Below are 27,835 nucleotides of genomic sequence, written 5' to 3'. Positions count from 1 at the left end.
TTTTCATCTAGACAGCTGTATGTAGGGATTGTGCATTTCTCCTGTAGCTTGTGTTTACTTCAACTACCCAATCGGGTTTATGGGAATTAGAGGGGAATTCTATGCAGGTGTGATTACATGTCCTTCGGGGTGCTCTGGGTTCATTTGCAGGTTTTACTGTCCTGCTCTGTAGCGGTTCGGAGCGTCAAAGGGCTTAGGTGTAGACATGATGCTAAGGTTATGCACAAGAAATATAGACTTCCAGCGCTCAGGATTCACTGATGCGTAGGACTGGACAAGTCTATGTAGTTTGAGGTTGGACTATGAAACAGCTATGTAAACATCCTCGAAGGTCCAAAAGAGAGAGAGGGGAGACCTTCTCTGTTGGCTATCTATATTTTTTGGTAAAGAGAGGAGGGAGGATATCAGAGGCGGTAGCATCCATGGCCACTAACATCCGTCAAGCCCTTGGCATTCACCAAGGATGCCTTGTGGGTCATCTGACTCAGAAACCGCTATAGTTTTTTTAAACTGGCAGATACATTTTAGGGGAGAAATTAACACAGGTGGGTGGGACACATCATTTAATAATAAAATAAGTCAATATTAACACTTCTTAACCAAGTAGCTTATTTGTCAAGAGATATCCATTGAAATCTTCAACCAATCAGAAGCCATGCACAACCTAAAATCTGGTTGGTTGCGATGGGCAAACACTCTCCTTTCCTCTTGATAAATATAAACGTGCCCCTAAGGGTTGATAGCTTAGAACAGTAATGTAACAGTTAGCAGCATCCCTTTCCCTAATGCAGATTTTTGCGCAATGCTTCCAGCTATCCCCATTCATCAGCCCTATATGAGTTTAGCATAAAAGGCCCGTAAGTGAATTGATGACCGGCCATAAATTAATTTTACTACTGAAGAGGTAATAGAGAGACGCAGCTAGATGCCACTTTATACTTGTTTATGGCTCAGTATCGTTTCAGCCACTGCTTAATGTTCTCTATGTACTTCCTCCCCAACAGTGCCAAGGCCTTGACAAATGTTCAGAATATTAAAAAAAACGACAACTTACAACTGTGTAAATGTGTAAACAAAAATAAATAAAGCCCAAATGGCTTGAATTACATTTTCATCACCTATTTAAGTAGAAATTTATTTCTTAATGGTTACATAATTTACCCAATTCTGCCCAGATATCCAGTATATCACTAGACTTCAGAGGAATAGAATAGTCGGCCCGCTGATAAATACTCAGTGGTGTAATTATGTTATGTGTGTGTCTGGGTGATGTCGTGAGGACCACCGTAAATAAACAATCACTGTAAATATACATTTTCTGTAAGTTAGTTTCTGAGTCCTGGAGCTTCCAAGTAATTCTGTTATTTACAGATTGCGAATGAGAAGATATTACTAGTATTTCAATAATCAGATGCTGTCCAAAGACTATAAACAAGTCTTATACAGAGCTTGCTGTTTGCATGTTCAGTCCATTCTAAAATCATTCAGATACAGCAACCAACTGAAGATCCTCCTAGGGTAGATCGGGGTACATTGTCAATGTATTAATTTGTAGACCAAAGCAATTTTTTAATATGTTCAATATTTTTTTGTTTTCATAATTGGGGAAAATTTGAACACACATGTGTGGTGGTACATTGGTCAGATTTTTCAAATGCTGTAATCAATCAGATAAATTGATTGTAGTTCTTGAATTTAATAGAAATATAAAAAAATGTATGTTGTGTGGCCACCGCAAGTAAAAAACAAACAAAACAAAAAAATACACGAGGGGCAGACAGCCAGGGTTAGGGGTTAGCATAAGGTGTATAAAGGAAACGGTTAAAGCTTGGGGTGTTGGAAAGTATATTTACCGAAATAAGGCCTGGTGCACACCAGAGGAGTTTTTCTGAGCGTTTTGAGTTTTTAAATCTGCTGCTAATGTTATCCTATGTGTCTGTGCACACTGGAGCAATGAGGTTTTGTAAAAAACCCCATAGCATTACATTGGGAAGAGCTTTTAGAGGTTTCAAAAGCTCTTCCCAATGTAATGCTATGGGGTTTTTTACAAAACCTCATTGCTCCAGTGTGCACAGACACATAGGATAACATCAGCAGCAGATTTAAAAACTCAAAACGCTCAGAAAAACTCCTTTGGTGTGCACCAGGCCTAAAACTTGATACCAACAGTTTAGCATATAGGCAGAGCCATTAAATCATTATTTTGCCTTTATAAGCCAGGAATGTATATACACATCAAAAGGAATGATTTGTAGAGCTCTGTCTGCTGTCTGAAAGAGATGCATTATGGGTATATTACTTCAGTCAAGGTAAAGGGATGATCCAATCTTCTGTTTTAGGAAGACAAAACTGCTCATTGCTGTGTGTTATGTAAAAGGTTTTTAGGTCTCTTTTAAGGCTCATACACACATCCAACGTGATGCACAACCAACCAGACAGCAAGACCAACCAAACGACACGTTGTTTACATGAAAGTACTTACATGCACACAAACTAACTAAACAACCAACTCACTTAAACACTGCGCGCGCAAGCAAAGCGAAAAACTGCACAAAATGTCTGCATTGTAAAGCAACACCGTTGTTCAAACAATGTGTAGACACTTGGCCAACATGCATGATAGTTGGGCAGGTTGATCTGCTGGATGGATCTAGCAAACAACCTGTGATCAGTTGGTCCTCTTGTTGTTTGTCAGCTGTTCACACACCCAACTGTCTTCCACCAGACCAAGTTTAGATGATAGTTGGGCAGATTGCTTGGACGTGTGTATGAGCCTTTAGTCCGTAAGATCCTGGTGGATGAGGGTCATCATTACTTGTCTGATTACCCTTTCTCACTATTGACCTTAAAGATCTTACATTTTCGTGGATAAGTCACATTTATTACATTTTACCTGGCCAATGACCAACCAAACTTCCATCTTTTAGAGCTGGCATTTTATTTTGATGAAGACTATTTTATAAAACCCAAATATTCTAAATGCCTAGTTCCACAACTGAATTTGCTTATAGGACACTATGCCATAGATGAGTTGTTATGCCTTCAGACATTTCTTACTCTGACAGAAACTGTTGGGTTCTTAGAACTACTTATGGAATGATTACATAGCTTGGAGTGTCTCTTACTTCAATCACAGCTAAACAAATTTTACAAATAATATTGGCAAAGTCTATATTTGAGTGCAGTAGACTATGCACTGGAAAAAGTTATATAATATCTTCAGTAAGGATGTTTTTTCTTTCTATCTTGATGTTGGTGTGTGTTCACCAGTTATCTGTGTAGAACTTACCAGACCCCTGCCTTTATTTTTAGGTTCTATGGTTAATGGATGGGGGTCTGCATCTGATGAGGATCGTAACTTTACTAGTCGTAGATCTAGTGTAGGTAGCTCCTCTGATGACGCAATATTTACAAGCGGCAGTTTTGCACAGTCACTGGCTGCAGCGGCAGACAAAGCTGGTTTTACACTCAATGGGACCAGCCTATCCAGAGAAGGTTTGTGGCTTCCATCTGGTGGCATGAGGGTTGGCTTTGCTCTTCTCGAGCTTCCTTTGCTTTCCATGAGATTGTCATGTGACTGGCACACCTTAACATGCATGGCGTACGGTGGATGGAAACTTTCATCTTACACAGTAATGTCTTCTTGGGCGCTCATGAACAAGCTGATTCTATTTCTTCTGTATGCTCCAAGCAATAAGAATTATCTGGATGTATTTTAATGTATCATCTTTTTATCACACTCTTTGCTTAAATATGTGTTCTTAATCACTTAAATGTGCTTCCTTCTTTTATTTCATGTGTATGGTACATGTACAATAAATCTCAAAAACACGGGAAATACGGAGAATAACAATACAAAAAATACCTTGATACTCACTACAAAATATCCGAGAAGGATCAAAACTTTACTAGTCAAAAATCAATACTGTTGATTTGAGATATTGGTCACAGTTGCACTTGAACAGGAGAGAAAGACACAGGATGAGGTTTCATTTACTAAAATGAAAAAAAAAAAAAAGAAGAAAATTATTGAGTAAAAAAATGAGTCTACAAGTTTATGTAGACTAAAAAAAGATTTCTTAAACTTGGGTAGAGTAGTACAAAACTTTTAGAACTTATACTAAAACACTTATAACCACACTGGTAAATCACAGGCATAGACCAAGAAAGATTCCACCCTCAAAAGCATACAATACCAAAAAGAAATAGTGGGGTGTAAATGGAGTCAACATATACACCAAAACTATATTCGAAACATTAAAGTCCCCAAAGGATCGGCACCTCACACTGTAGTAGAAATAGCTCAGATACTTTATTTAGTCATAGAAAAAGATTGCAAGGACAGCCCGCTGTTTCGGCCTATCTGTCCTTTCTCAAGTTGCCACAAATGTCAAACAGCGGGCTGTCTTTGCTGTCATTTCCTATGACTAAATAAAGCATCTGAATTATTTATATGTGTGGTGCCAATCCTTTGGGGACTTTGCTGTATGTGACCTCTAGGTACTGGGATGAGGATCTAGGCACACACTGCCTTTCATTTGCACCTACTTGGTAGGTGCTCCTGGAGTCATGTTTTCCATATATTTAAAACATTTAAAAACTACCGTAGTTAAAGTTTGGACCATAGTTAAGTTAAGGACCATGGTTAAGAATTAATACATCTCTTCATGAACATGGGGACCTTTGAGGCATTGTACCTTTGCTGAATATACCATAGCTTTATTCTGCACCTGGGCTAATGGCCTGGTGGCATCACAAAAGTAAAAAGAATCACACAAAGGAATATTGGATAACTATAAATATCATGTATTTTGTTTTTAACAAGTCTGTACATTTTTTTTCAGGCAAAATGCAGTCTTTTTCTCAAAAGCCCAGACCAGCCAGTCCATTCTCTACAGACAGTAATACTTCTGCCATGAATCTTAGCCAAAGGCCACGGCCTTCTAAAAAACACAAGGGAGGTCGTGTGGACCAACCTTCCTCTCTTCGTAGAGAGGGACTCGCAGATGGTAAGCTATTTCAAAACATTGTTATTTGTGACCATAAGGAATCCTTTATGCTTTTATAATGCTTTGGGGAAATAAGCCAACCTGTAGCAGAGCTGAACTTCTATGTGGTTATACCATTTGTGTTTGTTACTGTAGAGAAGGACCCAAAATGTGAGTGGCACTCCCTATTCAATGTACACGAGCAGTGGGTAAAAAAAGCAAAAATTGATCTCACCATACCATCAGCGGTAACCCTTGTCTCTTGCTGGGACGTGTGCTCTGCGGTTGGTTGAAGGAAGCTTGAATACTATTATCCGAGGTGAAGATAAAAGAAAGAGACTCCGGGCACCTTCCGTCCAATGCTTTAATTGCAAGTGCTGGCAGACAACATTCAGGGTACCGTAACACAAAGATACCTCGTTTGGTGATCCTCAATGGTGATGGTGCGGTGGAGGTGGGGGTGCCAGGGCACTAGGTGGGACTGGCGACGGCCGTTTCGCGTCTATCCAGACGCAGCGTGACCAAGCGTCTGGATAGACGCGAAACGGCCGTCGCCAGTCCCACCTAGTGCCCTGGCACCCCCACCTCCACCGCACCATCACCATTGAGGATCACCAGACGAGGTATCTTTGTGTTACGGTACCCTGAATGTTGTCTGCCAGCACTTGCAATTAAAGCATTGGACGGAAGGTGCCCGGAGTCTCTTTCTTTTATCTTCACCTCGGATAATGTTATACCATTTGTGATCAGGTTATAGAGTAGTTTCATCACAAGACAAAATTCATGAGATAAATTGATAAGGAGAGATAAAACATGAGATAAATGTATAAGAACAGATAAATCACGTGATCAGTTAGATAGCAAGAGATAACCTAGGAGGTATGTTAAATAAAGCGAGATAAATCATGAGTTAAGACAGACAAGGAGATACAAATCACGAGTTAAGACAGATAAGGAGAGATAAAGCATGGGATAACTCATGTAAGGAAAGATATTATAAAGAGATCATAAGTAATATGAGATTATTTTAAGGTACATTTTGTGAATCAACCCTTTTATCTGTTTCTCTGATGAATTAAAGTCTTGTACAAATGCCTGACTTAAAGAGGAACTCTGGTGAAAATAATGTTATAAAAAAGTGCTTCATTTTTACAATAATTAAGTAGAAATGATTTAGTCAGTGTTTGCCCATTGTAAAATATTTGAAATCTCTGATCTACATTCTGACATTTATCACATGGTGACATTTTTACTGCTGGCAAGTGATGTAGCTGCTGCTTGCTGTTTTGGCAGTTGGAAACAGCTGTAAACAGCTATTTCCCACAATGCAACAGGGTTCAGAGACAGGAAACTGCCAAGAGTATGTACTCAGAGTCTCTTGTGGGAGGGGTTTCACCACAATATCAGCCATACAGCGCTCCCTGATGGTCTGTTTGTGAAAAGGAATAGATTTCTCATGTAAAAGGGGGTATCAGCTACTGATTGGGATAAAGTTACGTTCTTGGTCGGAGTTTCTCTTTAAGTTGGCTGAGACGGCCGATAACAACCGCCTCAGCTGACAATCAGGCATTTGTATGGCACCCGATGCCCAACCTGCGAGCAATCTGCCGGACGGATCTACACAACCCCAGCAATGGCGACCCCCTTGCCCATCTCATTGTTTGCGCAGCTTTCCTGCCTGCCCCGGGACGTCACGTATGCACTGCTCGTCAGCTCCCCCACATAACCACACAGCGCGTCAGCAGCTACACAGTTGACGTGTGTGTGCAGCCCGGCCGTGCAATGTCGCCTGATCCCTGACCGGTGACATCAGTTGGGCATGTATACACGCCCTAACTCTCCCTATAGTTAAGGTAAAATAAGTAGGTAAGTCAAGAGATAACACAAGTGAAAAGATTTAGGAATCAGCCCCATAGAGATGTATTCATAAAACATTGGTAAAGTTGCCATGGACAGAGAGCGCACAACAACATTGACAAGGTAACCCGCATTGCGAAATTAGAATAACTAACTAGCATGCATTACCATAACATCGCCCACATTACTTGGGTTATGCTAATACCGCAATACATGCTTCTTTGTCAATTAACAGTAAGATAACCTTGTGCTCAAGTACAGAGAAAAATAATCAGTTTAAAAATCAGATTGTATGCTGCATATACAAGCCTTACCATACGATATTTTAGACTAACCTGCATCTAAAATAGGTCTTTCTTAGTAGTCATTAGGTAACTCTTCAGCTCAGTGCGTTGGCAGGTATTTTCTTTAATACTTCAGGCTTATATTAATGACATTGCTATTGCTGTCTGGCGCTCGCCCTCTGTCGCTTCCATCTCTTCTCTCCATTTCTTTTTAACTCTCATTTTTACCAGCACCAGTTTCCTGTCCTGTGAGTCATGGCTTTGCATTATACTATTAAGCTTCAGTTTCCATATCAATTCCTGCATTGATCTCTCCGGGTTGATTTCATCAAGTACTGACTCATCTGTTTTTCTTTGAGTCCAAGAAACTCCCTAAACATCTTCAGCACCACAATACATCTCTATATATTTTTTAGTCCATGCAAATTTTGACCTTATGTATGAAGAGTCTGACTGTAAAACACTTTGTGTTTCCCTGCCAACAACCAGCGAGGGGGAAGGGGGTCTCCCTTATTAAGCTGGCTACTAATGGTCCAATTTGTAGCGAAAAATCATTAGAGCGATCAGAAATTCTGATCGGATTGGTTGTAAATAATCTCCATTAGTGGACACAATCGATTATGAACGAGTGAAAAAAATGTCGCCCGAATGAATTTTCGTCGAACGAAAATTTGGATTTTCTTGGTGGTCGTGATAGATAGGAAGCAATGATCGGTTAGATGATGGTGTAGTGAACGATTTTTCGTCCGATCAGAATTTCTGATCGCTCGAACGATTTTTAACTAGAAATTGGACCGTTAGTGGCCAGCTTTTAACCAACCCTTGCAAAAAAAACGGAAGTCGTTGATTGGTTGTTGGAGGGGAGGGGAAACAGCCATTTGACAGTTAGACCCTTTATACATAAGACACTATATTTTTTCCCTATTCAGATCTGCCACCACCTCCAGAACCTCCACCTTGTCAGAGTTTAAGGCAACAAATCCCTAGCCAGCGTCCACCAGAGAGGAAAGCCAGCTCTCTTGAGAGGCACACATCAAACACTGATGACATAAAGACTTCTCTGGAGCGACACGGTAGAACGTCCTTAGAGCGACAGCGGCAAACACAGGAATGGCTTGGCTCCCATGAACGGCAAAACAAGCAGGCATTTGGATCAGGTATAATAGCAGTAATGGATATACGTATAGAAATATATATTTATCTCCAAAACTATATAAAATTTACAACAGAAAATACAAACAAAGCATTTCTCCCCTATTACAGTAACCACTTCCGGACCGGGCTGGTTGAAATCTGTGCCCTGTTTGGAACCTGATATTTCTGCCAGGATGTAGATTTATATCATCCCCGTTGCACACTAACGCTGATTGCGCTGCTCTCTCGCCGCTGCAGCCCTTCACTCCGCCATCGGTATAACGACAGAGCGCCCTGAGTCTGTCAGGAGCCGATTTGGCTCCTGACCCCTGTGAGCCAATCCCATTGGCTAACATTGATGACTGGGTCAAGAGCCAATGGAATGGTCTCCTGACCGACTCAGGGAGCTCTACCATCATATGGATGGCAGAGGGAAGGGGCTACAGCACCAGGAGAGTGGCGTGAACTGCGGTAGAGGCGGGTCAGTCTGTTATGACGTCGGCAAGTAACGTTTTTTTTCCCAAACCAGCAGTCTCTGGTCCTTAAGGGGTCAGAGACTGCTGGAACGGAAAGGGTTAATGAGGAACCAAGAATGTAATACATTATTCAATATCCAATTTATGTTAATTGTCCTGGTTTAAGAATCAGAAACACTTCCTATATATTGCGGTATATTGGTATGTTAACCATGGCAATGATATCACATAGCCTTCTGCCTTTTTCTATAATTTCAATGGTGCACTGCCAAGATCAATAGACCATCCAACACATGTATGTGTGGTTACAAGGCAAGGATCGGGTTCTTTTCATTTTAACAGCCCATTACATATGCACCTTCCCGTACTAAGCCTCATTCTACATGCAGCCTATTACATTCGCCTCTCTTTCTCTTGCCCTAAACACATGTGCAACCTAATACACCTTCCTCCTTTATAACTTCCCGTTACAGTCCACCATTAATATAATACACCACTACATGTGCAGCCCATTGCCCCTTATAAGTGCTTCCTTTACATATGCAGCAGCCTTTCATTCCCTGCAGAAGTCATCAAAACATTAAAGTGGATCCGAGGTGAACTTTTACACACTGCATAATCGTGTTCCTTTCCTATTGTTTATAGGGCATTCCTCAAGCCAAATACTTGTTTGTTTTGGTTTTAATACTCTGATTCCCTATAAACTAAAAAAAGCTACGCCAACAGGTTTTCAGAGAGCCTTGGCAGTAGCAAGGGCTCATGGGAGCTCAGTCTGGGCACGAGGAGGGGGAGGTGTTACTAGCCATTAATTTCAGAGGCAGAGGGGAGGAGGGAGGAGGAGAGGGGATTAGGCTGATGGCTCAAGATACAGATAAGCCTGCCTTTGTGTAATGTTTACAAACAACATGGCTGCTGTCATTGTATCACAGGAATAAATAATCATATTCTATTAAAGCTGTTTGCAGCTAGATTTGCTGTGTAAACTATCTAAACTTTAGATAAGATATATAGACAAGTTACTTGTTATAGTTAGTTTTTCATCTCGGATCCGCTTTAAGCTTAATGACATAGTTGCCTGCTCTAAGAATCTCTCTTCAACTGTTGTGCTCTTGTATCCTCCCCCTTCACAGCCAAGGCATCACATGACTGACTGACCCACTTTTTAGGAGAGAAGAAGGGAGAGTACTATAGGGAAAATCGTATGAAACTCAATATTGCATCTGTGCTTTAACACATTAAACACAGCAAAAAAAAAAAACTAACAGAAAACAAAGACTGCAATAATGTCACTAAAAGGCAAACTTCTTGATAACACTGCTAGTTGCAGAATAATTATCAGATTGTCTAGTAATTAAGTAACTGCTGAGCAGTGAAGTTTTCTGTCTCCTTCCTAGACACAGGGAAGATTTTCTGCATTGTTTACTCATCAAATACAGCTCAACATAATCTGATATGATGATGTTGTCTATGGCAACAACAATCTGATAATTTTGTCCATGGCAACAGCAATCTTATCAATTAGCTTCTGACTGAAGTAGAAGTTTGATTATTAACCCTCACATTAACTTTAAAACAGTAATATAGATGTGTTTCCTTTTAGTTTTATGGTGTTTTTAATGTTTTAGACCAGAGATGAAATTTGAGTTTCATATCGCTTTAGGAGGAAATCTATCTGATCTATTACCCATCTTACTCATCAAGGGGTGGAAACCTATTGGCACCCGACTTTAAGGTGTGTCTGTCCCCTCTCTTCTATGGAGGCAGTCTGGCCGTTATAGCCTCTGTAAGTCTCTCCTGTTTTTTTCGATCAAGGTAGCATGACTTTGGTGGGAGGGTCAGGGTAAACACCCATCCCTTCTCCAGTGTCATGCTATGGAGGGAGGTGTGGCCAAGGGATGACTACAGGATATGCATGCAGGAAGTTGGCATATTGTGAGGAGGAGCAGCAGGGGCTGCTCAGAAGAATGGTCACATGACCCACAAGTTTGAGGATGCCTGAAGGTGAGTCTGGGGGGAACTGGGAATGCCATCTTTCTGGTACAGAGGGAAACAAAAAGTTAAACAACTTTAGTGAGAGGGATATGGAAGCTGCCATATTTATTTTCTTTTAAAGTCAATGTTACCCGATCTAAAAAAACAAAAGTCAGATACTCACCTAAGGAGAGGGAAGGCTCTGAGTCCTAATGAGACTTCCCTCTCCTCTCTCGGTGCCTATTCCAACTCAGAATCCCCCGTAGCAGCATTCGACCAGTTCGGTCAAATACTGCCACTTCCGCCGCCGAAGGGAGGTTTCAGAAGTCTTCAAGAGCACTTCTGCTGCGCATGCGTGAGGGCCCTCTATGACGCACTCTCACGTGCACAGTTTGGAGCCCTCTGTCTTCGGGAGCCCGAGTGCTCTCAAAGACTTCCGAAGTCCCCCGCGGCAGGGGATTGGAACGGGGAACCAGCGCAGCAAGGACGGCACCGGGAGAGGAGAGGGAAGGCTCATTAGGACCATAGCCTTCCCTCTCCTTAGGTTAGTATCTGACTTTTGTTTTTTTAGATCGGGTAACAATGGCTTTAAGCAATACCAGTTGCCTGGCTATCCTGCTGATCCTCTACCTCTAATACTTTTAGCCATAGACCCTGAACAAGCATGCAGCAGGTCAGGTGTTTCTGACATGATTGTCATATCTAAAAAGAATAACTGCATGCTTGTTTCTGATGTTATTCAGACACTACTGCGACCAAAAAGATCAGTAGGGCTGCCAAGCAACTGGTATTGTTTAAAAGGAAATAAATATGGCTGCCTTCATATTCTTCTCACTTCAGTTGTCCTTTCAGGGCTGCGAGACGCACGCCGGCACTGAGCGGGAAAGCGGGATCGCAGGTGAATCCCATCAGCCGTGCCATGCACGGCTATGGAAATCGCAGCCTCCGCCGCAAATTCTCTGGAGGGTTCCGGACGAATCGCTACCATCGGCGCCGTTATCCCCTATGGCAGAGTTTTCCTGCGTGATTTGCCTGCGGGGAAACTTTGCAGATTCGCGTCAGTTTCCGCCACAGTGGAAACGCGCCCTAAAAGAAGTCTAGTACATGTGCTATAATTCAAAGCCAATCTGGAGGAGTTGGAGAAGAAGGTAGAAAGTTGTTTTAATTTCAGGTGGTTTAGATTCTTCTCGTTCACATCAGGGCCATTTCTGTGCGCTGTTCACAGTGCATTTCCCTGTGCGTTCTGCAAGGTATTGATTTTCCCATGTAATTAAATGTGCCTGGTTCCCATCTATGCGCTGCGCTGCGCTGAGCTGTGTTCCAAAACTGTAGCTTTGCATGCATTTCTGTGCATTGAGCTGTGAAGCGCACATCAATACAAGTGAATGGGTGCGCTTTTTTAGTGCATAGAAGCGCATACACGTGCATAGAAGTGCATGCGTTTTTTTACCCCTATTTGGAAAAAAAATACATTTACATATGAAAACAAAGCTTTATTGACAACTGCTACAATGAGCAAAACATGCTTTAACCTCCTTGGCGGTAATCCCGAGCTGAGCTCGGGGTATGCCGCCGGAGGTCGCCGCTCAGGCCCTGCTGGGCCGATTTCCATTCTGAAAAAAGCAGCACACGCAGCCGGCACTTTGCCAGCCGCGTGTGCTGCTCGATCGCCGCCGCTCCGCGGCGAAAGAGGGTCCCCCCAGCCGCCCGAGCCCAGCGCAGCCGGAACAAACAGTTCCGGCCGGCGCTAGGGGCTGGATCGGGCGGCTCTGACGTCAGGACGTCGACTGACGTCCATGACGTCACTCCGCTCGTCGCCATGGCGACGAGGAAAGCGAAACAAGATAGGCCGCTCATTGCGGCCTATCTTGTTACTTTCGATTGCCGGAGGCGATCGAAAGTACGCTTCCGGAGCGCCCTCTAGTGGGCTTTCATGCAGCCAACTTTCAGTTGGCTGCATGAAATATTTTTTTTTTAATTTAAAAAAAACCACATTGCAGCCTCCCTGGCAAAATAAATAAACCGCCAGGGAGGTTAAAAAGGCATAGCACAATGCACTGAAATGCACACTAAAAGAAGGCATTTCAAGTCGCATGATCAACTACTTTCATGCTGAACCTAATTAAGGGGTAATGCATGTTGACGGTTATTCCCAGTTGTCTCTTTTAAAGTATATCTATATCCGTGTTTTTATTTTCTCTGTAATTGCACGTTTAGAGCCCCCCCTATAACGTGTACCAATAAAGCCGGTGTTTAAATTAATGGCAATATTTTAAAGATCAGCGTTTTTCTAAAATATCAGCGAGAACAGCAATCAAGATAATTAGACAGGTGTGGAAGCTATTTCCGTCCCAGCACTCCATCATGCATCTGCCTGCTAAATTATTTAGCAAAAGGTTTCAAACGAATGTCAAAATGTTGCGTGGTATAGTTATTCAAAAAAACACGAAAAGTAAATGCTCAGAACCTCCCCATCCAACATTTTTTTTTTCATTAGGATACAAAGGATACCCGAAGTGACATGTGACATGATGAGATAGACATGTGTATGTACAGTGCCAAGTACACAAATAACTATGCTGTGTTCATTTTTTCTTTCTCTGTCTGAAAGGGTTAAATATCAGGTATGTAAGTGGCTGACTCAGTCCTGACTCAGACAGGAAGTGTCTACAGTGTGACCCTCACTGATGATAATTTCCAACTATAAACCACTTTCCTAGCAGAAAATGGCTTCTGAGAGCAAGAAAGAGATAAAAAGGGTAATTTCTTAGCAGTGAGGGTCACACTGTAGTCACTTCAGGACTGAGTCAACCACTTACATACCTGATATTTAACTCTTTCAGGCAGAGAAAGAAAAAAAGGTACACAGCATAGTTATTTGTGTGCTAGGCACTGTACATACACATGTCTATCTCATCATGCCACATGTCACTTCGGGTATCCTTTAAATGGACTGTAAAGCATATTGCCTGCTTATTATTTAGACAAGACACAGAACCTTTATATGGCTCTTTTCCCCTGTTGGACTCAAAGCACCAGAGTTGCAGCCACTAGGGGCACGCTCAATAAACAGTGGCAGTGTTAGGCTTAGTTCACACTACAAATCGTAATAGCAAAGCGCCAAGCGCTTTTGCGAGCGGTTTAGTGGAGCAGTTACTGGCAGTTTTTTGCCATTTGCATTTTTTTTGCAAATGATATTGTATGTGTTCTTGTTTTGCAATTTGCGATTTAGTAATTTGCCTGAAAAAGTTCCCAAAATCTCAGTTCAAAGCGCCTTTAAAGCGATTTGCAATTTTTCCTATACCTTGCATTGAAGTGCAATCGCCCATTGCCCTGTGTGAGAACACTTACATAGGATTTCAATAGGCAAACGCTTTTACAGCGATTCTGAAAACACTAGCGATAGTGTGAACCAGCCCTTAGTGAGTCTTGTCCAAGGTATCCTTGCTGAATAGGTGCTGACTTACTAAATAGGAATAGTTGAGATTCTAAGCTTGGTCCCCGATTTCAGAGGCAGAGCCCTTAAAGGACATCCGAGGTGAAAATAAATTAATGAGATACACAATTGTATCTATCCTCCTACTTCTAAAAATACTTTTTTAGCTATCCCACAATATTCTTTTATATTTAAATCTACTGTTAAAGTTTTTACTGTTTTTATGGCCTCCTCTCAAAGACACATTCACTGAAGTATGCCAGAGCTAAAATCTATGAACTATTAACCATTTTTATCTCTTTCCTGCTCTCAGAAGCCACTTTCTGCTAGGAAAGTGTTTTATAGTTGGAATTTCTTATCAGTGAATGTCACACTGTAGTCACTTCCTGTCTGAGTCAGGACTGAGTCAGCCACTTACATACCTGATCTTCAACTCTTTCAGGCAGAAAAAGAAAAAAAGGAACACAGCATAGTTATTTGTGTGCTCGGCACTGTACGTACCCATGTCTATCTCATCATGTCACATGTCACCTCAGATGTCCTTTAAGCAGTGCACTATCCAGCCACTGCTGTTGAATCAGTATCTGCCATCAGGCAGATGTATCTCAGGAATTATTTCTCTGTATTTTTACGTCAACTATACTGCGAGATGGGCTTCTATTCAGTTTATTTTCTTTCCCTAAGCTTTTACCTAAAGATAACTTTGCATCTCATCTGAAAATTATTTGTTTAGCGCCTAGAAACTGCAAAACTGAAAAAAAAAATGGTAAAGACAATATAATAAACTAATTTTGAATATAGTCTTGCTTGCTTAAAACAATGCAAATTAAAAAGGTGAGACCCTTTGAGAAATCTCTGGAAAAATAGGGGCCAAGTAGATATGTATTATGGGTTATAACAGATAGGGTTGTATGCACAAAACCATTTAACCAATACTTGGGCGACTGCAGCCAAAATGAAAATTGGGCATGGCACTTTAGTTATTGGGGCTACAGTGGTTCCCAGTGGACAATTTGGGCGCCAGAGGCAGCAACTGTTCTTTAAGTGCCAGGGCTGTGGAGGGACAAAAAGCAGTGGAGATTGAGCCATTGATAGTGGTGGTGGGTGTACATTACCAGGAAAGTGTTAGAAGTAGGTAGGAGCAGGTTAGTGTTAGTCTTAGGTAAGTTACCAGGTTAGTGTAATGAGTAGGTACCGGTAAGTTAGCATCAGGAGTGGGTGAAGAGGGTTGATGTTAGGGCCTGTTTCCACTACACACAGATTGGATGCAGAATGGATGCAGAAAAACTGACTCCAATGAAAGCCTATGGGCCTGTTTCCACTAAACGCGATTTTTCTGATGCAGATTTTCCCATAGGCATTCATTAGAGTCAGTTTTTCTGCATCCATTCTGCATCCAATCTGCGTGTAGTGGAAACAGGTCCATAGCCTTAGATAGCAGTAGGTTAGTGTTAGGGGTAGATATGGTTAGGGTGAGAGGAAGGTTAGGTAAGGCTATAACAGAATATCGTTAACATTACAGTTATTCTACTGTTGTAATTAGCCAATAGCCAACTCCCAATAGTAGAATATCGGCACCAATATTCTATTTGCGGCAGTGTTGCTTGCGAATTTTCGCTAAAGCCATTTTCGCATCGAAAATCCCATTTTCGATTTCGCCGAATTTTCGCGAAAATAACTACTATTTTCGCTTCAAAGGGCGAAATTTCGCATTAATATTTTCGCATTAATTTTCGCCTAAAGTCCGTTTTTTCGCGTTGAATATCTAAGCCCCCTTAAAAGCTAGAATCACCAAATTTGCAGGGTATATTAAAGAGATATGTGGGTACAAGAGGAAAAAGAAATTTTTCAAAAAGACCTTATAGTTTTTGAGAAAATCGATTTTAAAGTTTCAAAGGAAAAAAGTATACATTTAAATGCAGTAAATGACAGTTACTTAAAGGGATACTGTTGGAGGGGGTCGGGGTAAAATGATTTGAAGTTACCCGGGGGTTCTAATGGTCCCCCACAGACATCCTGTGCCCACGCAGCCACTCCCCAATGCTCCGGCCCCGCCTCTGGTTCACTTCTGGAATTTCAGACTTTAAAGTCTGAAAACCACTGCGCCTGCGTTGCCGTGTCCTCACTCCCGCTGATGGTACCAGGAGCATACTGCGCAGGCCCAGTATGGTCTGTGCTTGTGCCGTGTGCTCCTGGTGACATCAGGGGAAGCAAGGACATGGCAACGCAGGCGCAGTGGTTTTCAGACTTTAAAGTCTGAAATTCCAGAAGTGAACTGGAGGCGGGGCCGGAGCATTGGGGAGTGGCTGTGCGGGCACAGGATGCCTGCGGGGGACCATTAGAAGCCCCAGGTAACTTCAACTCATTTTCCCCCGACCCCCCCCCCCCCTACAGTATCCCTTTAAGCAAACCTAGAGGTAGTGTAAAATTACTAATATCAAAAGAAAGGGCCAAGTGCCAAGTGCAAACTGCCAAGTGCAAAGGGCCAAGTGCAAGGGCCAAGGGACAAGTGCAAAGGGCCAAGTGCAAAGGGCCAAGTGCAAAGGGCCAAGTGCAAAGGGCCAGGTGCATAGGCAAAGGCCCAAGTGCAAAGGGCCAAGTGCAAAGGCCCAAGTGCAAAGGGCCAATTGCACGTGCAAAGGGCCAAGTGCAAAGGGCCAAGTGCAAAGGCAAAGGGCCAATTGCAAGTGCAAAGGGCCAAGTGCAAAGGCAAAGTGCAAAGGCAAAGGGCTAAGTGCAAAGGGTCAAGTGCAAGTGCAAAGGGCCAAGTATCAAATGAAAAGGGCCAAGTGCAAAGGCAAAGAGCCAAGGGCTCTTTGCACTTGGCCCTTTGCACTTGGCCCTTTTCATTTGACCCTTGGCCCTTTGCACTTGCACTTGGCCGTTTGCACTTTGTACTTGGCACTTGTTCTTGGCACTTGGCCCTTTGCACTTGGCAGTTTGCACTTGGCACTTGCTCTTGGCCCTTTGCACTTGGCACTCGGCCCTTTGCACTTGGCAGTTTGCACTTGACACTTAGCCCATGGCACTTACACTTGGCCCTTTCTTTTGATATTAGTAAATTTACACTACTGCTAGGTTTGCTACAGTAACTGTCATTTACTGCATTTAAATGTATACTTTTTTCCTTTGAAACTTTAAAGTCGATTTTCTCAAAAACTATAAGGTCTTTTTGAAAAATTTCTTTTTCCTCTTGTACCCACATATCTCCTTAATATATCCTGCAAATTTGGTGATTCTAGCTTGTAAGGTGGCTTAGAAATTCAACGCGAAAATTAATGCGAAAATATTCGGCGAATTTTCGCCTTTCGAAAAGAAAATAGTACTTATTTTCGCGAAAATTCGGCGAAAAGAATATTTGCATTTTCGCTCATCACTGATTTGCGGCTTTACTTGGTGACCAAATTTTCCCCTTGCCTTTTTTTATCGATGCAGCACGTGTTGCACAATTAGGGCAACTCTTGTTACCTAGGTAACCCATATGTTGCCACGGAACCACATGCCACTGTCAAAAGTTTTGTTTTGCCAATGTTTTGTGTTTTGTGCATATGGCCTATAAGTAGAAGTATTTAAAGAGAAAAACAGATAAAAGAAAGATAATTTGTGAGACAAGACAGATAAGGGGTGAAAGTTGAGTCACAAAATGTATCTTTTGCTGGAAATACACGTTACGTTCTTTGCGAAGAATTGTTCCAATAGATACCCTCAATGATAAAATTCCAACACGTCCGATGTTCCGCTCGATTCTTTTCTGCTCGATTTCTCATACAAGTGAATGGAAAAAAAGGTAAGAAAAACGAGTGGAAGATAAAAGAATCGAGCAGAGAATCGAATGGCTAATAGATTGCGCGCAGAATGGAACGTGAAAAACGTAACGTGTATCCCCAGCATCAGGAATTGTCTCTCCTTATCTGTTTTATCTCATGAATTCTTGTTAAAATGTAATTCATTCAAGACACTTTTTCTTTTAACTGCTAATTTAGTTAGTGGCTTACCAGTGCTCCAAGCTGATGTATTCTGAGCAACTGCAACTCAGCCACAAATCCACTGGCTATAGCAGAATTATCACTGGACCCTCTGCCGATCAAACCCTTGCACCCCCTGCATGTAGCAGCTAGTCATCTTTTTACCCATCCCCCTCACTCCCCAGCCCTGCACATAGTGGTCAGTCATCGTTTCTCCCACTCCCCCCTCGTCACCACCCACCCACACATAGTGTCCAGTCACCTCTTTACCGACCAACACCCCCCCAAAAACACATACAAAGTGGCCAGTCATCTTTTTACCCAGTCTCCCACTCAGGCACATAGTGGCAAGTCATCACTTTACCAAGCCTCCCACCAGAATACCCCCCCAGTGTCCTCATCTCCTCTGACATCCTTACAGACCATTGAGATGACTCAAGAGACAATATAATAATTGATTTCCAAAAAGTACATACAGATGGTAATGACTGTTGCTTAAAACAATCCTTGGCATACAGTTTCAAGACAATTGCTGTGCAGACCTGCTGTTTGGCTACAGCCAATTTCATCCTCTAGAGTTGTGGAGGGTGAGAACACTGGGGTTTGAGTGAAGGACACCGAACAACAGCACCATTCATGTAAGCCGTGTTATGATCCAGCACATCCCGTTGCTATATGACATTGTAGGACACCTGTGATGATTTTCCTCACTAGAAGTCCACAGGCTGTTTTGGCAGTCTTTCTAAATAGCCATTTAGAAGCTAACAGCAGTTATAATTTATGGGATACTTAATGTAATATATGCATGAGGTTCTCCTGCATCTGACCCTCTCATTGTGTTCTGTACCAGATGAAGTGCTGATGCCGTACAGCAAGCCAAATTTCCCATCACCGGGAGGCCACAGTTCAACTGGCACAACTTCTTCAAAAGAATCAACCGGACCACGGAAAGGCGACATGATGAGGGGTCACCAGCGTAATGCCATTGATTTTCTGGACGTAGGATATTTGGGGCCAAACAGTCAAGGACAGTTTACAGGTGAATTATGTAAGTAATTATGTTAATAAGTCGTCCTCAATGGAAAACGAGCTAGTTTCAAATGAATGTCTTTTTCTGCATTCTTGAAAATGTATAACTGTTTCCTCAGTGCAAATGAAGAGAAGAAATGCCTGCATGAAAGAGGGGTGCAGGGAAATTTAATTTGGCTATTTAAAAATGTAACAATATTCTATATTTTAAAAGTGTAGATTATCAATATTTTACTACAACTTAACCTAACACTGTTTGCACACAGAACGCTTTCTTACCGATTCCTAACCTTAAAGTGGATCTCCATCCAAAAATTAAAAATCCTTCAGCGCTGCTGAAGACCCCGTCCCGAAGACCCTGCATCACTCCACTTCCGGCGCCTGGCCCTGCCTCCCCTCACTCCTCCGAGAAAAATGCCAAGCTGTTTACTGCAGTACTGTAAATACCCAGACGTTTTTTCTCTGAGGAGAGAGGGTAGGTAGGGCCAGACGCCAGAAGTGGAGTGATGTGGGGTGTTAAAAACACCTCCTTCCTTGCCTAACCTCAACTGCCCCTCCCACCACCATGACAGCTAACCTTAAATAACCCCCCCCCCCTGCCAATCCTCCACAATTACGATGATGTCAAGGGTGACATTATAAATTGCGGCTATACTGTAAAATTTGGCAAAATTCCAGCATAGCCGCAATTTATAATGACACCCAAGTTTCTGCCAATAGAGAGCGCCTAAATTTCCTGCTTCAAAAGAAACTCCCGGCAATTAGCATGCATGGACAATATGTCTTTTGTGCACTACAAAGTCTAGCTTAGACTGAGAAAGTTCAGGTTGTTTCTGGACAAGTGAATACTAATATGTACACCTCCACAAACACAATTACACCTTAGATTAAGATTACTGCAGCACATTTCTTCTCCATTCCCCATGTCAGCACCACCGATAGGGCATCACAGGTGGGACATCAGTATGGGGCCTGAGATGAGGCTGGGGCCCGAACAATAGCAGTGCCACATGAGCCCCAGCTGCAGTTTATGATCGCCGCAGCTGGGATGGGCATCACCACGGGGTTCATAACTCACCTAACTCCACAGAGTGAAAGTCCTCTCTTCTCTGGATTCTCCTGCAGCCCTCCAATCATTCTGCTCTGCCTTGGTCTGCGCTGGTCTTCCGTATTTCACCCAGTATTAGGGCCCTATAATTTCTGATGGGGCTGCTCCTTGTTGCAGCACAATTCTTTTCCACCTCCCTCTCTGCAGCACGTCCCATTTCTCAATCGCTACACCCTCTACCTCTCAGCAGCGCACTTGGGCTCCATTTCTCTTTATCTAACACATTCCCTCTCTCTTCCCTTCTCTGTGGCATGTTCTCCCTCTTTGCCCCACATTGTTGCCTCTTCTATTCCTCCTTTTACAGCCAGTTTCATCTCCTCCTATCTTTTATCAGAAATGTAGATACCGGCGGGAAACACATGCCTGCAAAATGTTCCGTTTTCTGAAGGTAATGGATTCTAAAATAACTATTCCTTCTAACCACTTTCATTTCGATGAACAGTTCAGAGTCTCACTCTAGTTTTTTTATTGTTTAAGTTTATTTTGTGGCTTTCTCATTCGGAAAATTGCAAGCTCCCTACAATCTATACATTGATTTATTACATCTTCACAATGTTGTATTATAGTTACCCTATATTTACTTAATATATTTTTTTCCATCTCGCTAGACCGAATGAAAGAACATAATGAAAGAATAAAATGCCCTCTCGACATGGAAAATATTGTCATTTTTCATCATGACTGCATACTAATTACCGGCAACTATATTATGTGCGTTAGCAAATATAAATTGTACGGCGCGCGTCAATCCATCATTGTTCTGCGGCCCTGAGATACTGTATACACTAATGTGAAAATACGAATGGAGGCCATTATTTAGAATACATGTCAGTAAACTGCAGTATAGTGGAAAAAAGCTTCCCTTTGTAAAACAGAAGAAAACAGTTAATTATCTAGTTGTGAAATTGGATTGTCAGTGAGCTTTGCGTAAAGCAAACCTAAATTTAAGGCGTGCTCACTCGGGTTTCCACTGAATTATAATTTCTGCATTTCCAATCGGTAATCAGCATTTCCAATCGGAAAACGAATTTCGGAATTCCGCGAAAATCTGATTAACCACAACTCTGTAATTTTAGCCCAATCACAGACGTCGGAAGCTTAGGACCAATCAGAAACTGCAGAATTTTTCTACTGAAATCAGCTTACTGCGGTAATTTTAGACCAATAGTGAAATTCCTTTTTTTGGATTTTCAAAAAAAATTTTTGTCATTTTTTGCATCCTTTGATGGCTGTTCTTTCACAGTGTTCCCCGCTGTTTTTCATTTAACCAGTTCAGGACCACAGGCTTACACCCCCCTAGTGACCAGGCTATTCTTTACAGTTCAGTGCTCTGCAGCTTTAATAGCTCGCTGCAGAGCCATATCGCTTAGCACACAAGTGAACCCCCCCTTTTCTGCCCACCAACAGAGCTTTCTGTTGGTGGGCTCTGATCGCTGCTGCAGTGAGAGGGGATCGTGATCGGAGCCTCTCTAGGGGACAGCTGAGAAACACATACAATGTAAACAGTCGCCGTCTAACAATCTGCTAGCGGCGATCTCAGTTGGTAGAATAATGATGGAGCAGAGCTCCATCACTCAAGCAGGGATGCGCGCGTCGGCCCACACAATCCCCTGTAAAACCCCGCCCCAGGATTTGACGCCTTTCAGCGTTAGGTGGTCCTGGGGCTGGCACCTTCCCAAAGCCTATCGGCATTAGGCGGCCGGGACGGGGTTAAAAAACATAATTCACTGTCCCATTCCCAGACGTTGTGTACTACCATACTGTACATATCCCAGTTGATATATTTGTGAACAAAAAGATTCAGTTTCCTCAAATTTCTGCTGTATTCATTATTCATTGACCATATCATGAGAATGCAATCTGTTTTCGCAAAAAAAAAATATTTTTGAATATGAAAGTAGCAACACTTGCAAAGAGCACATGATAAACTCATAAGATAGCAATGCGAGCACTGTTTGATTAACATGCGCCACACAGTGCTCACACTACCTAGATAACACAGATCGTGCTGATTGCGCAAGGTGCGCAACCTTGTCAGCGCCATTAAGGGTAAAATTGTTGTGCGCTCTCTGTGCAAATGTTTCACATTTAAATGTAAAAAAATCATCTCAGATTTGCTTATTTGCTTACTGTATGTACTCATATGTAAGCCAATTTGAGTATACACCAAGCCCAACAATTTACTTGAGAGAACAGGAAAAAATAGTAGATGTGATAATAAATTGAGGAGGCCTTTACACTATGATCGTCCCTTTCACATCACACTTTTGACCCTTTTGGTCTCAAAAGTGTGTTCCCCAATTCTGTTTCTGTCGCCCCTGCCCCCCCCCCCCCCCCCCCACACACACACACACACATACAGACAGTATATACCCATTCTGTTTCTACCTGTGTTCCCAGGCCCAGTCCATCCATGATGCCAAGTGAGGCAACTTCCTCAGGCGCCAGAAGTCTGGGGGCAGCACCAGGAAGTTAAGAGAGTGCCTGGCTAACCTATCCTGGGGGCAACTGTATCTGGCTAATTTATACTGGGGGCAACTGTACTTAGCTACCAACCCTGGGGGCACCTATAACTGGCTACCTACCTATATTAAGGGTGTTTTTTGAGGGGTTTACCGCAGCAATAATTCGCAGTGCAAATTGTTGGGTGCTCTGCGATCATTCCAATTCGGGGAGGGAGGTGGGTCACATCTGCACAAGTTTACTTCAGGCAGCAAAAAGTCTAGAATCGGCCCTGGGTGTCCCCTCCGTAGTTCTACAGTGCAATGTTCTGCAGTGGAGCATTTTCTCCTTGACTCATCCCCCACCAGGCAAGCATGTCCACCCTGTGTCTTCTAGATCTTCTGCTGCAGAGGTCACCCTACCTTGTCCAGTGGGGGTGGAAGGGGGAAAGGAACCATTAGTGAGACATACTGCCAGGGAAGAATACGTCAGCAAGAAGATGAAAAATTATCTCCTAGGAGAAAACTTAGGAGAAAAAGTGAATTGAATAATGGCCCTTTTTGTTTGTGTCATTTATGCTTTTATATGATTTACATATCCCTTTCAGCAATTTATTTTTCTTGTTCTGTTTTTCAGAGTACTGAATGCTATAATGGAAGCTGCTCTATAGACCTCTTGGTCTGGACTGATGAAAGTCACGAGGAAACTCAAAAACAGTGCAATGGACTTTTTTCCTTATTTATGTACGATGGGAAGGACTGCAAATGCAATGTAAAGACACAAAAAAAAGCCACACATATCCACAGACAATTTACGTTTTTTTCCCCTTCTCTTATATACACACACCATCCACCTTAAATACTACTTGCCAGAAACTTCACAAAAGAGGAACAAGGATTCACCATCAAGGACAAACAAAAACAAAAAAAAACATTTTTGGCTTTGAATATAATTTTTCTTTGATTGCATTCCTATGCAAGCTTGCCCTCTTTTTGTTCATATTATTATTATTCTATTTGTCTGTCCTTATTGTTCTATTGTACTATATTGTATGTGAATTAATAGGCTGTTGTGCCATATAAAAAAAAGAAACAAAAAAAAGAAACAAAAACTTTTTTTTGGGTTCAACTGTGTAACATTCATGTTTAAATTTTTGCACTGCAATTTTTATTTGACGATAAGCACAAACCTTACTCCTTGTGACACGGGAAGATGATGAGACTGAATGTGAAAAAGAGCTTTCTTGAAGCTGGACTGCTATATTGGACGCACGCAGAGGTGCGGGACCCGGTGAAAGGTATTACAGAGAAGATGAAAAAAATAAATTTAAAAAAAGATTCTGGCAAACAAAAACAAAACAAAAATATTGGAACAACAAGGATCTATAAGCAATATGTTTTTTTTCATGCTTTGAATATGGTGAAACTCAATGTCATTGTTATATGAGAGTATGAATACATGTATTCACTTGTGGACCTGCATGTATGTACAATATATATTTATATATGTGCATATATTTTTTAGATATGCGCATATATAAGACACGCACATTTGTGTATATACATATATATTATGACTACCATCCTGGTTAATGTTGACTTTTTTTGTCTCTTCTTGAATATTGTCTGGGACAGAACCAGGACTAGTACTGCTTTGCACAGTAAGGTTTTGATTGGTCAGTTATGCCATATTAACAAACATACATGTAATAGGTGGGTCAGTCGTAAATAATCCAGTTAGTTGGAACTGGTAGGATGGCTACAGTATTACATGGCTGTTAGTTAAAGAGGAACTTCAAGGTGTGTTACGGAAATGTGATATTATTGCTTTCCATCTTGCCATGCTAACATTCGATAACCTAATATTGTTATTCTAATTTGTAATTTGTGGCCCTGGTTCTTATTTATATAGCCTTTGCTCACTGGTAGTGTTGATACAATCCGTGATCACGGCAAAGCCATGGTTCACAAGCATTTTTTCACTATCCGACATCGTGATCTAAATCCGTGGTCGGGAATCGATCAGCCGTGGTCATGGGAAAAATATCCGTGATTATAAGCTGAAAAGCAGCCGAATTTAACGGTTAATAGCAAAGCCCCCTTAACATGGTAGAAACACCAAATTTGCCAGATATGTTAAGTAGAAAAGTGGGAACAAGGGGAATTTTTTTTTCAAAAAGACCTTTTTGAGATCATCGATTTTAAGGGTTTAAGGGTTTAAATGCGGAAAATACATTAACTGTCATTTACCGCAGTTAAATGTATACTATTTTCCTTTGAACTTTTAAAATCCATTATCTCAAAAAATATAAGGTCTTTTTGAAAAAAATTCCCCTTGTTCCCACTGTTCTACTTAACATATCTGGCAAATTTGGTGTTTATAGCATGTATAAACCCCATGAGGGGCTTTGCTATTAACTGCTAAAGTCGGCGGGTGTTGGCGGTATTTAATCACCAATACTTTTCATTAGAAACTTTAAATTCGATTTTCTCAAAAACTATAAGGTCTTTAAAAAAAATAAATAAAAAAAAAGATGTAAGTTGTAACCACTGATCACCTTTATAATCCATACAATTTTGGTGATTGTAGCATGTATGGGAGCTTTGCTATTAACGTTACAATCGAATCCATAATACTGACCATGATCACGGATTTTACAGGCAATCACGGATAAAATCCGAGTCAAATTCGTCAATCAGTTTCAAATCAGGATCACAATCACGGCTTATCCGGATTTTGGGACTGCCGTGGCCAGATTTATTCTAATTCATGATCGCGGGTATCCATGCAACACTACTCACTGGACTGACAGTTTTGAATAAAAAATACAAAAAATGTTTTTAGCCGATAGCTTTTGAAGAGCAAAAGCTAAAAAGGGTATCAATGCCATCCTCTTATTCTATGCTTGGTTCTATAAACACCTTCATGTTTATAGCTGGACAATGTCCACATATTTGCCATGTTCAACCTTTTCCAATTATTTTTGTTCTAGGAAAGCAAAAAAAAAAAAAAAAAAAAAAATCATTGGTGTTCCTCAAGTGGTTTACCGAACTGTGCTTAGTAGTTATAACTATTGACATTGTTAATTGTGAAAAAGCCATTGGGTCCTTTTTAAAATGTCAATATTGAATTTCTGTTTAATGTGGCAGGACATTTAACAGCTTAAATAGCCATAAAGTACTTCTTTCTACGTTGACCAATCAAAATCTTCCTTGTTGTGATTACTTAAAGTGACCCTATCATTTTTTCACACATGATGAAGTGAAGTCCAGATACTTGTCTCGAGCTTGCCATTGTTTTATGTGTAAACAATGCCATTTCCCAGATACAGAAACGGCAAGGTTAGCCTTTCTGCCCCGTTATTTCCCCTGCTGTATGGTGTCAACACACATACGAGAATTTATTTGGCTGAGGATAATTGTGGAAAGGTTGCCCTTTTTTCTGCTATTCTCTAACCAAGTTTACAAATATCTATCTGTCATATCTCAAGAGTGACACATTGCTTTGACATTAGGACAGAGAAGAGCTAAGGTAAAATATCCAGTTTCCCAAATCTGAGCTTACTTCATTGGGTGTGAAAAAGTAAGAGTGGCACATTAAAAAAAACTTGGTGGTGTAGGCCTAACACATGATTCTGCTTCAAGAGCAATGGAAACTGGAGGTGTTGCACAGTACAGCAAAACAAATTCCAGCAGTTATTTTGTATTTCAGGATTAAGAAAAAACATTAAGATTGCTGTGTGCAACACTTGGATTTTATACGTAACATTTTTACCTTTTTGCTATCCTATAGATAAAGGTCTTGGTGTGTAGGTGGAGAAGGTGGAATTGTACACTTCCTTGTATTTTTCCATGGCCTACAAAAACTTCCCAATTGCCAGAAATTGTGTACTTGTCTTTTTTACATCAGTATGCAAATTTATAATTTTCTCTAAAGTAATAATCAGAAAAACAGCCAGTACTACTAGCTCAAAGTTAGGTGAATTAAAAAATGACGTTGCATTCAATTTTCATATTTAAAAAAAAAAGAAATATATTTATTAGAAATAAAACACATACCATAGGCAGTTTTTACTAATTAGCCACTAGAGGGCGTAGTTTTCTGAACTGGCAATTGGCTCTGTATTGTCCCAAATAAAAAGCCTATCACACACAAATCTCTACAGTGTTGCGCTTCAAAAAAAGTCTTAAAATGTATTTATAAAACACTTGCGGGAATAAATAGGTCATTTTATTTCACAATATTCAAAACTGTTTGGAAAGATTTGGGGCCATATTCAATTAGCTTTTTCTCCTGAGTTTTCTACTAGGAGGTAGTATCACACCTTGCCATAAACTGCCTTTTAAACCACCAGCAAGCAAGAAAATACTCAAAATAATTTTGATAGTACTTTTTCACCAACTTTTGGGTACTTTTTCAAATACAAAATGCTGAATTGTTATTTTAAATAGAAGATGGGAGACTAGGAGATAACTCATGAGAAAGAGTTAATTGCATATGGGCCTTGTTGGGATATACATTTGTGTGAACAGGCAAATACGTGTTTCCAGCCTAAACATTTTTTGGTTGAGTGCTCAGGACCATTTCAACCTTAAGCCATACTACAGTCTCAAGTGTTTGGGCTGGGAGAAAGTAATTCTCATCTTATGGATTTGGGACTAAACCTACTGGAATGCTAAAACCTGCCTGTGTATTGTTCAGCCATTGTTATGAGGTTTTCCAGGATAGCAGTGTTCTAGGGAGCATGTCTAGGACCTACTAACAAGTTAAGATGAACAACTGATCTCCAGAAAGGTCCTGACCTGTCCTATCCCCTCACAGATTCCTAAGCTTCTCTAGCAGTCACACTGAGGTCCATTTAAACAGCAGGACATAAAGAGCATAAGGCAGACATATGCTAAAGCAGTGGCGTAGCAATAGGGGGTGCAGAGGTTGCAACTGCATTGGGGCCCTTGGGCCAAAGGGGCCATGAGGGGCTCTCCCTCAACTGCAGTATTCGCTCTTTATTGGCCCTGTGCTGATAATATTCACTTCACTTCTGTAGATGCTTTGTATAGTATTAACCATTAACAATCTGTTTCCCATCCCCTACTTGCACCTCTGACACTGTAGTTGCCATTGGCAGGTTTTGGTGTGCCGTATCAA

At 41.4% G+C, this 27,835-nt stretch overlaps 1 protein-coding gene across 20 annotated transcripts in view; it reads left to right on the top strand.

The window, feature by feature from the left end:
* ROBO2 (roundabout guidance receptor 2) overlaps window positions 1-26,846 on the top strand; it is a 1,374,514-nt gene extending 1,347,668 nt beyond the window's left edge. For 7 of the 20 annotated variants that reach the window (XM_068270503.1, XM_068270505.1, XM_068270506.1 and 4 more), the window contains 5 exons: window positions 3,313-3,495; window positions 4,845-5,009; window positions 8,059-8,286; window positions 18,962-19,159; window positions 23,327-26,846. In XM_068270503.1, the coding sequence (XP_068126604.1) occupies window positions 3,313-3,495; window positions 4,845-5,009; window positions 8,059-8,286; window positions 18,962-19,159; window positions 23,327-23,328 (776 nt within the window). In that variant the 3' untranslated portion in view covers window positions 23,329-26,846. The remainder of the gene's footprint in view (window positions 1-3,312; window positions 3,496-4,844; window positions 5,010-8,058; window positions 8,287-18,961; window positions 19,160-23,326) is intronic. The other 13 variants (XM_068270511.1, XM_068270512.1, XM_068270513.1 and 10 more) reach the window with 4 other exon arrangements.
* The last annotated feature ends 989 nt before the right edge of the window (window positions 26,847-27,835 follow it).

The sequence above is a fragment of the Hyperolius riggenbachi genome, chromosome 2 (genome assembly GCF_040937935.1).
Source record: "Hyperolius riggenbachi isolate aHypRig1 chromosome 2, aHypRig1.pri, whole genome shotgun sequence".
Taxonomy (NCBI): Eukaryota; Metazoa; Chordata; class Amphibia; order Anura; family Hyperoliidae; genus Hyperolius; species Hyperolius riggenbachi.
The sequence above is the reverse complement of the archived record's forward strand: the minus strand, read 5'-3'. Positions and strand labels throughout refer to the sequence as shown.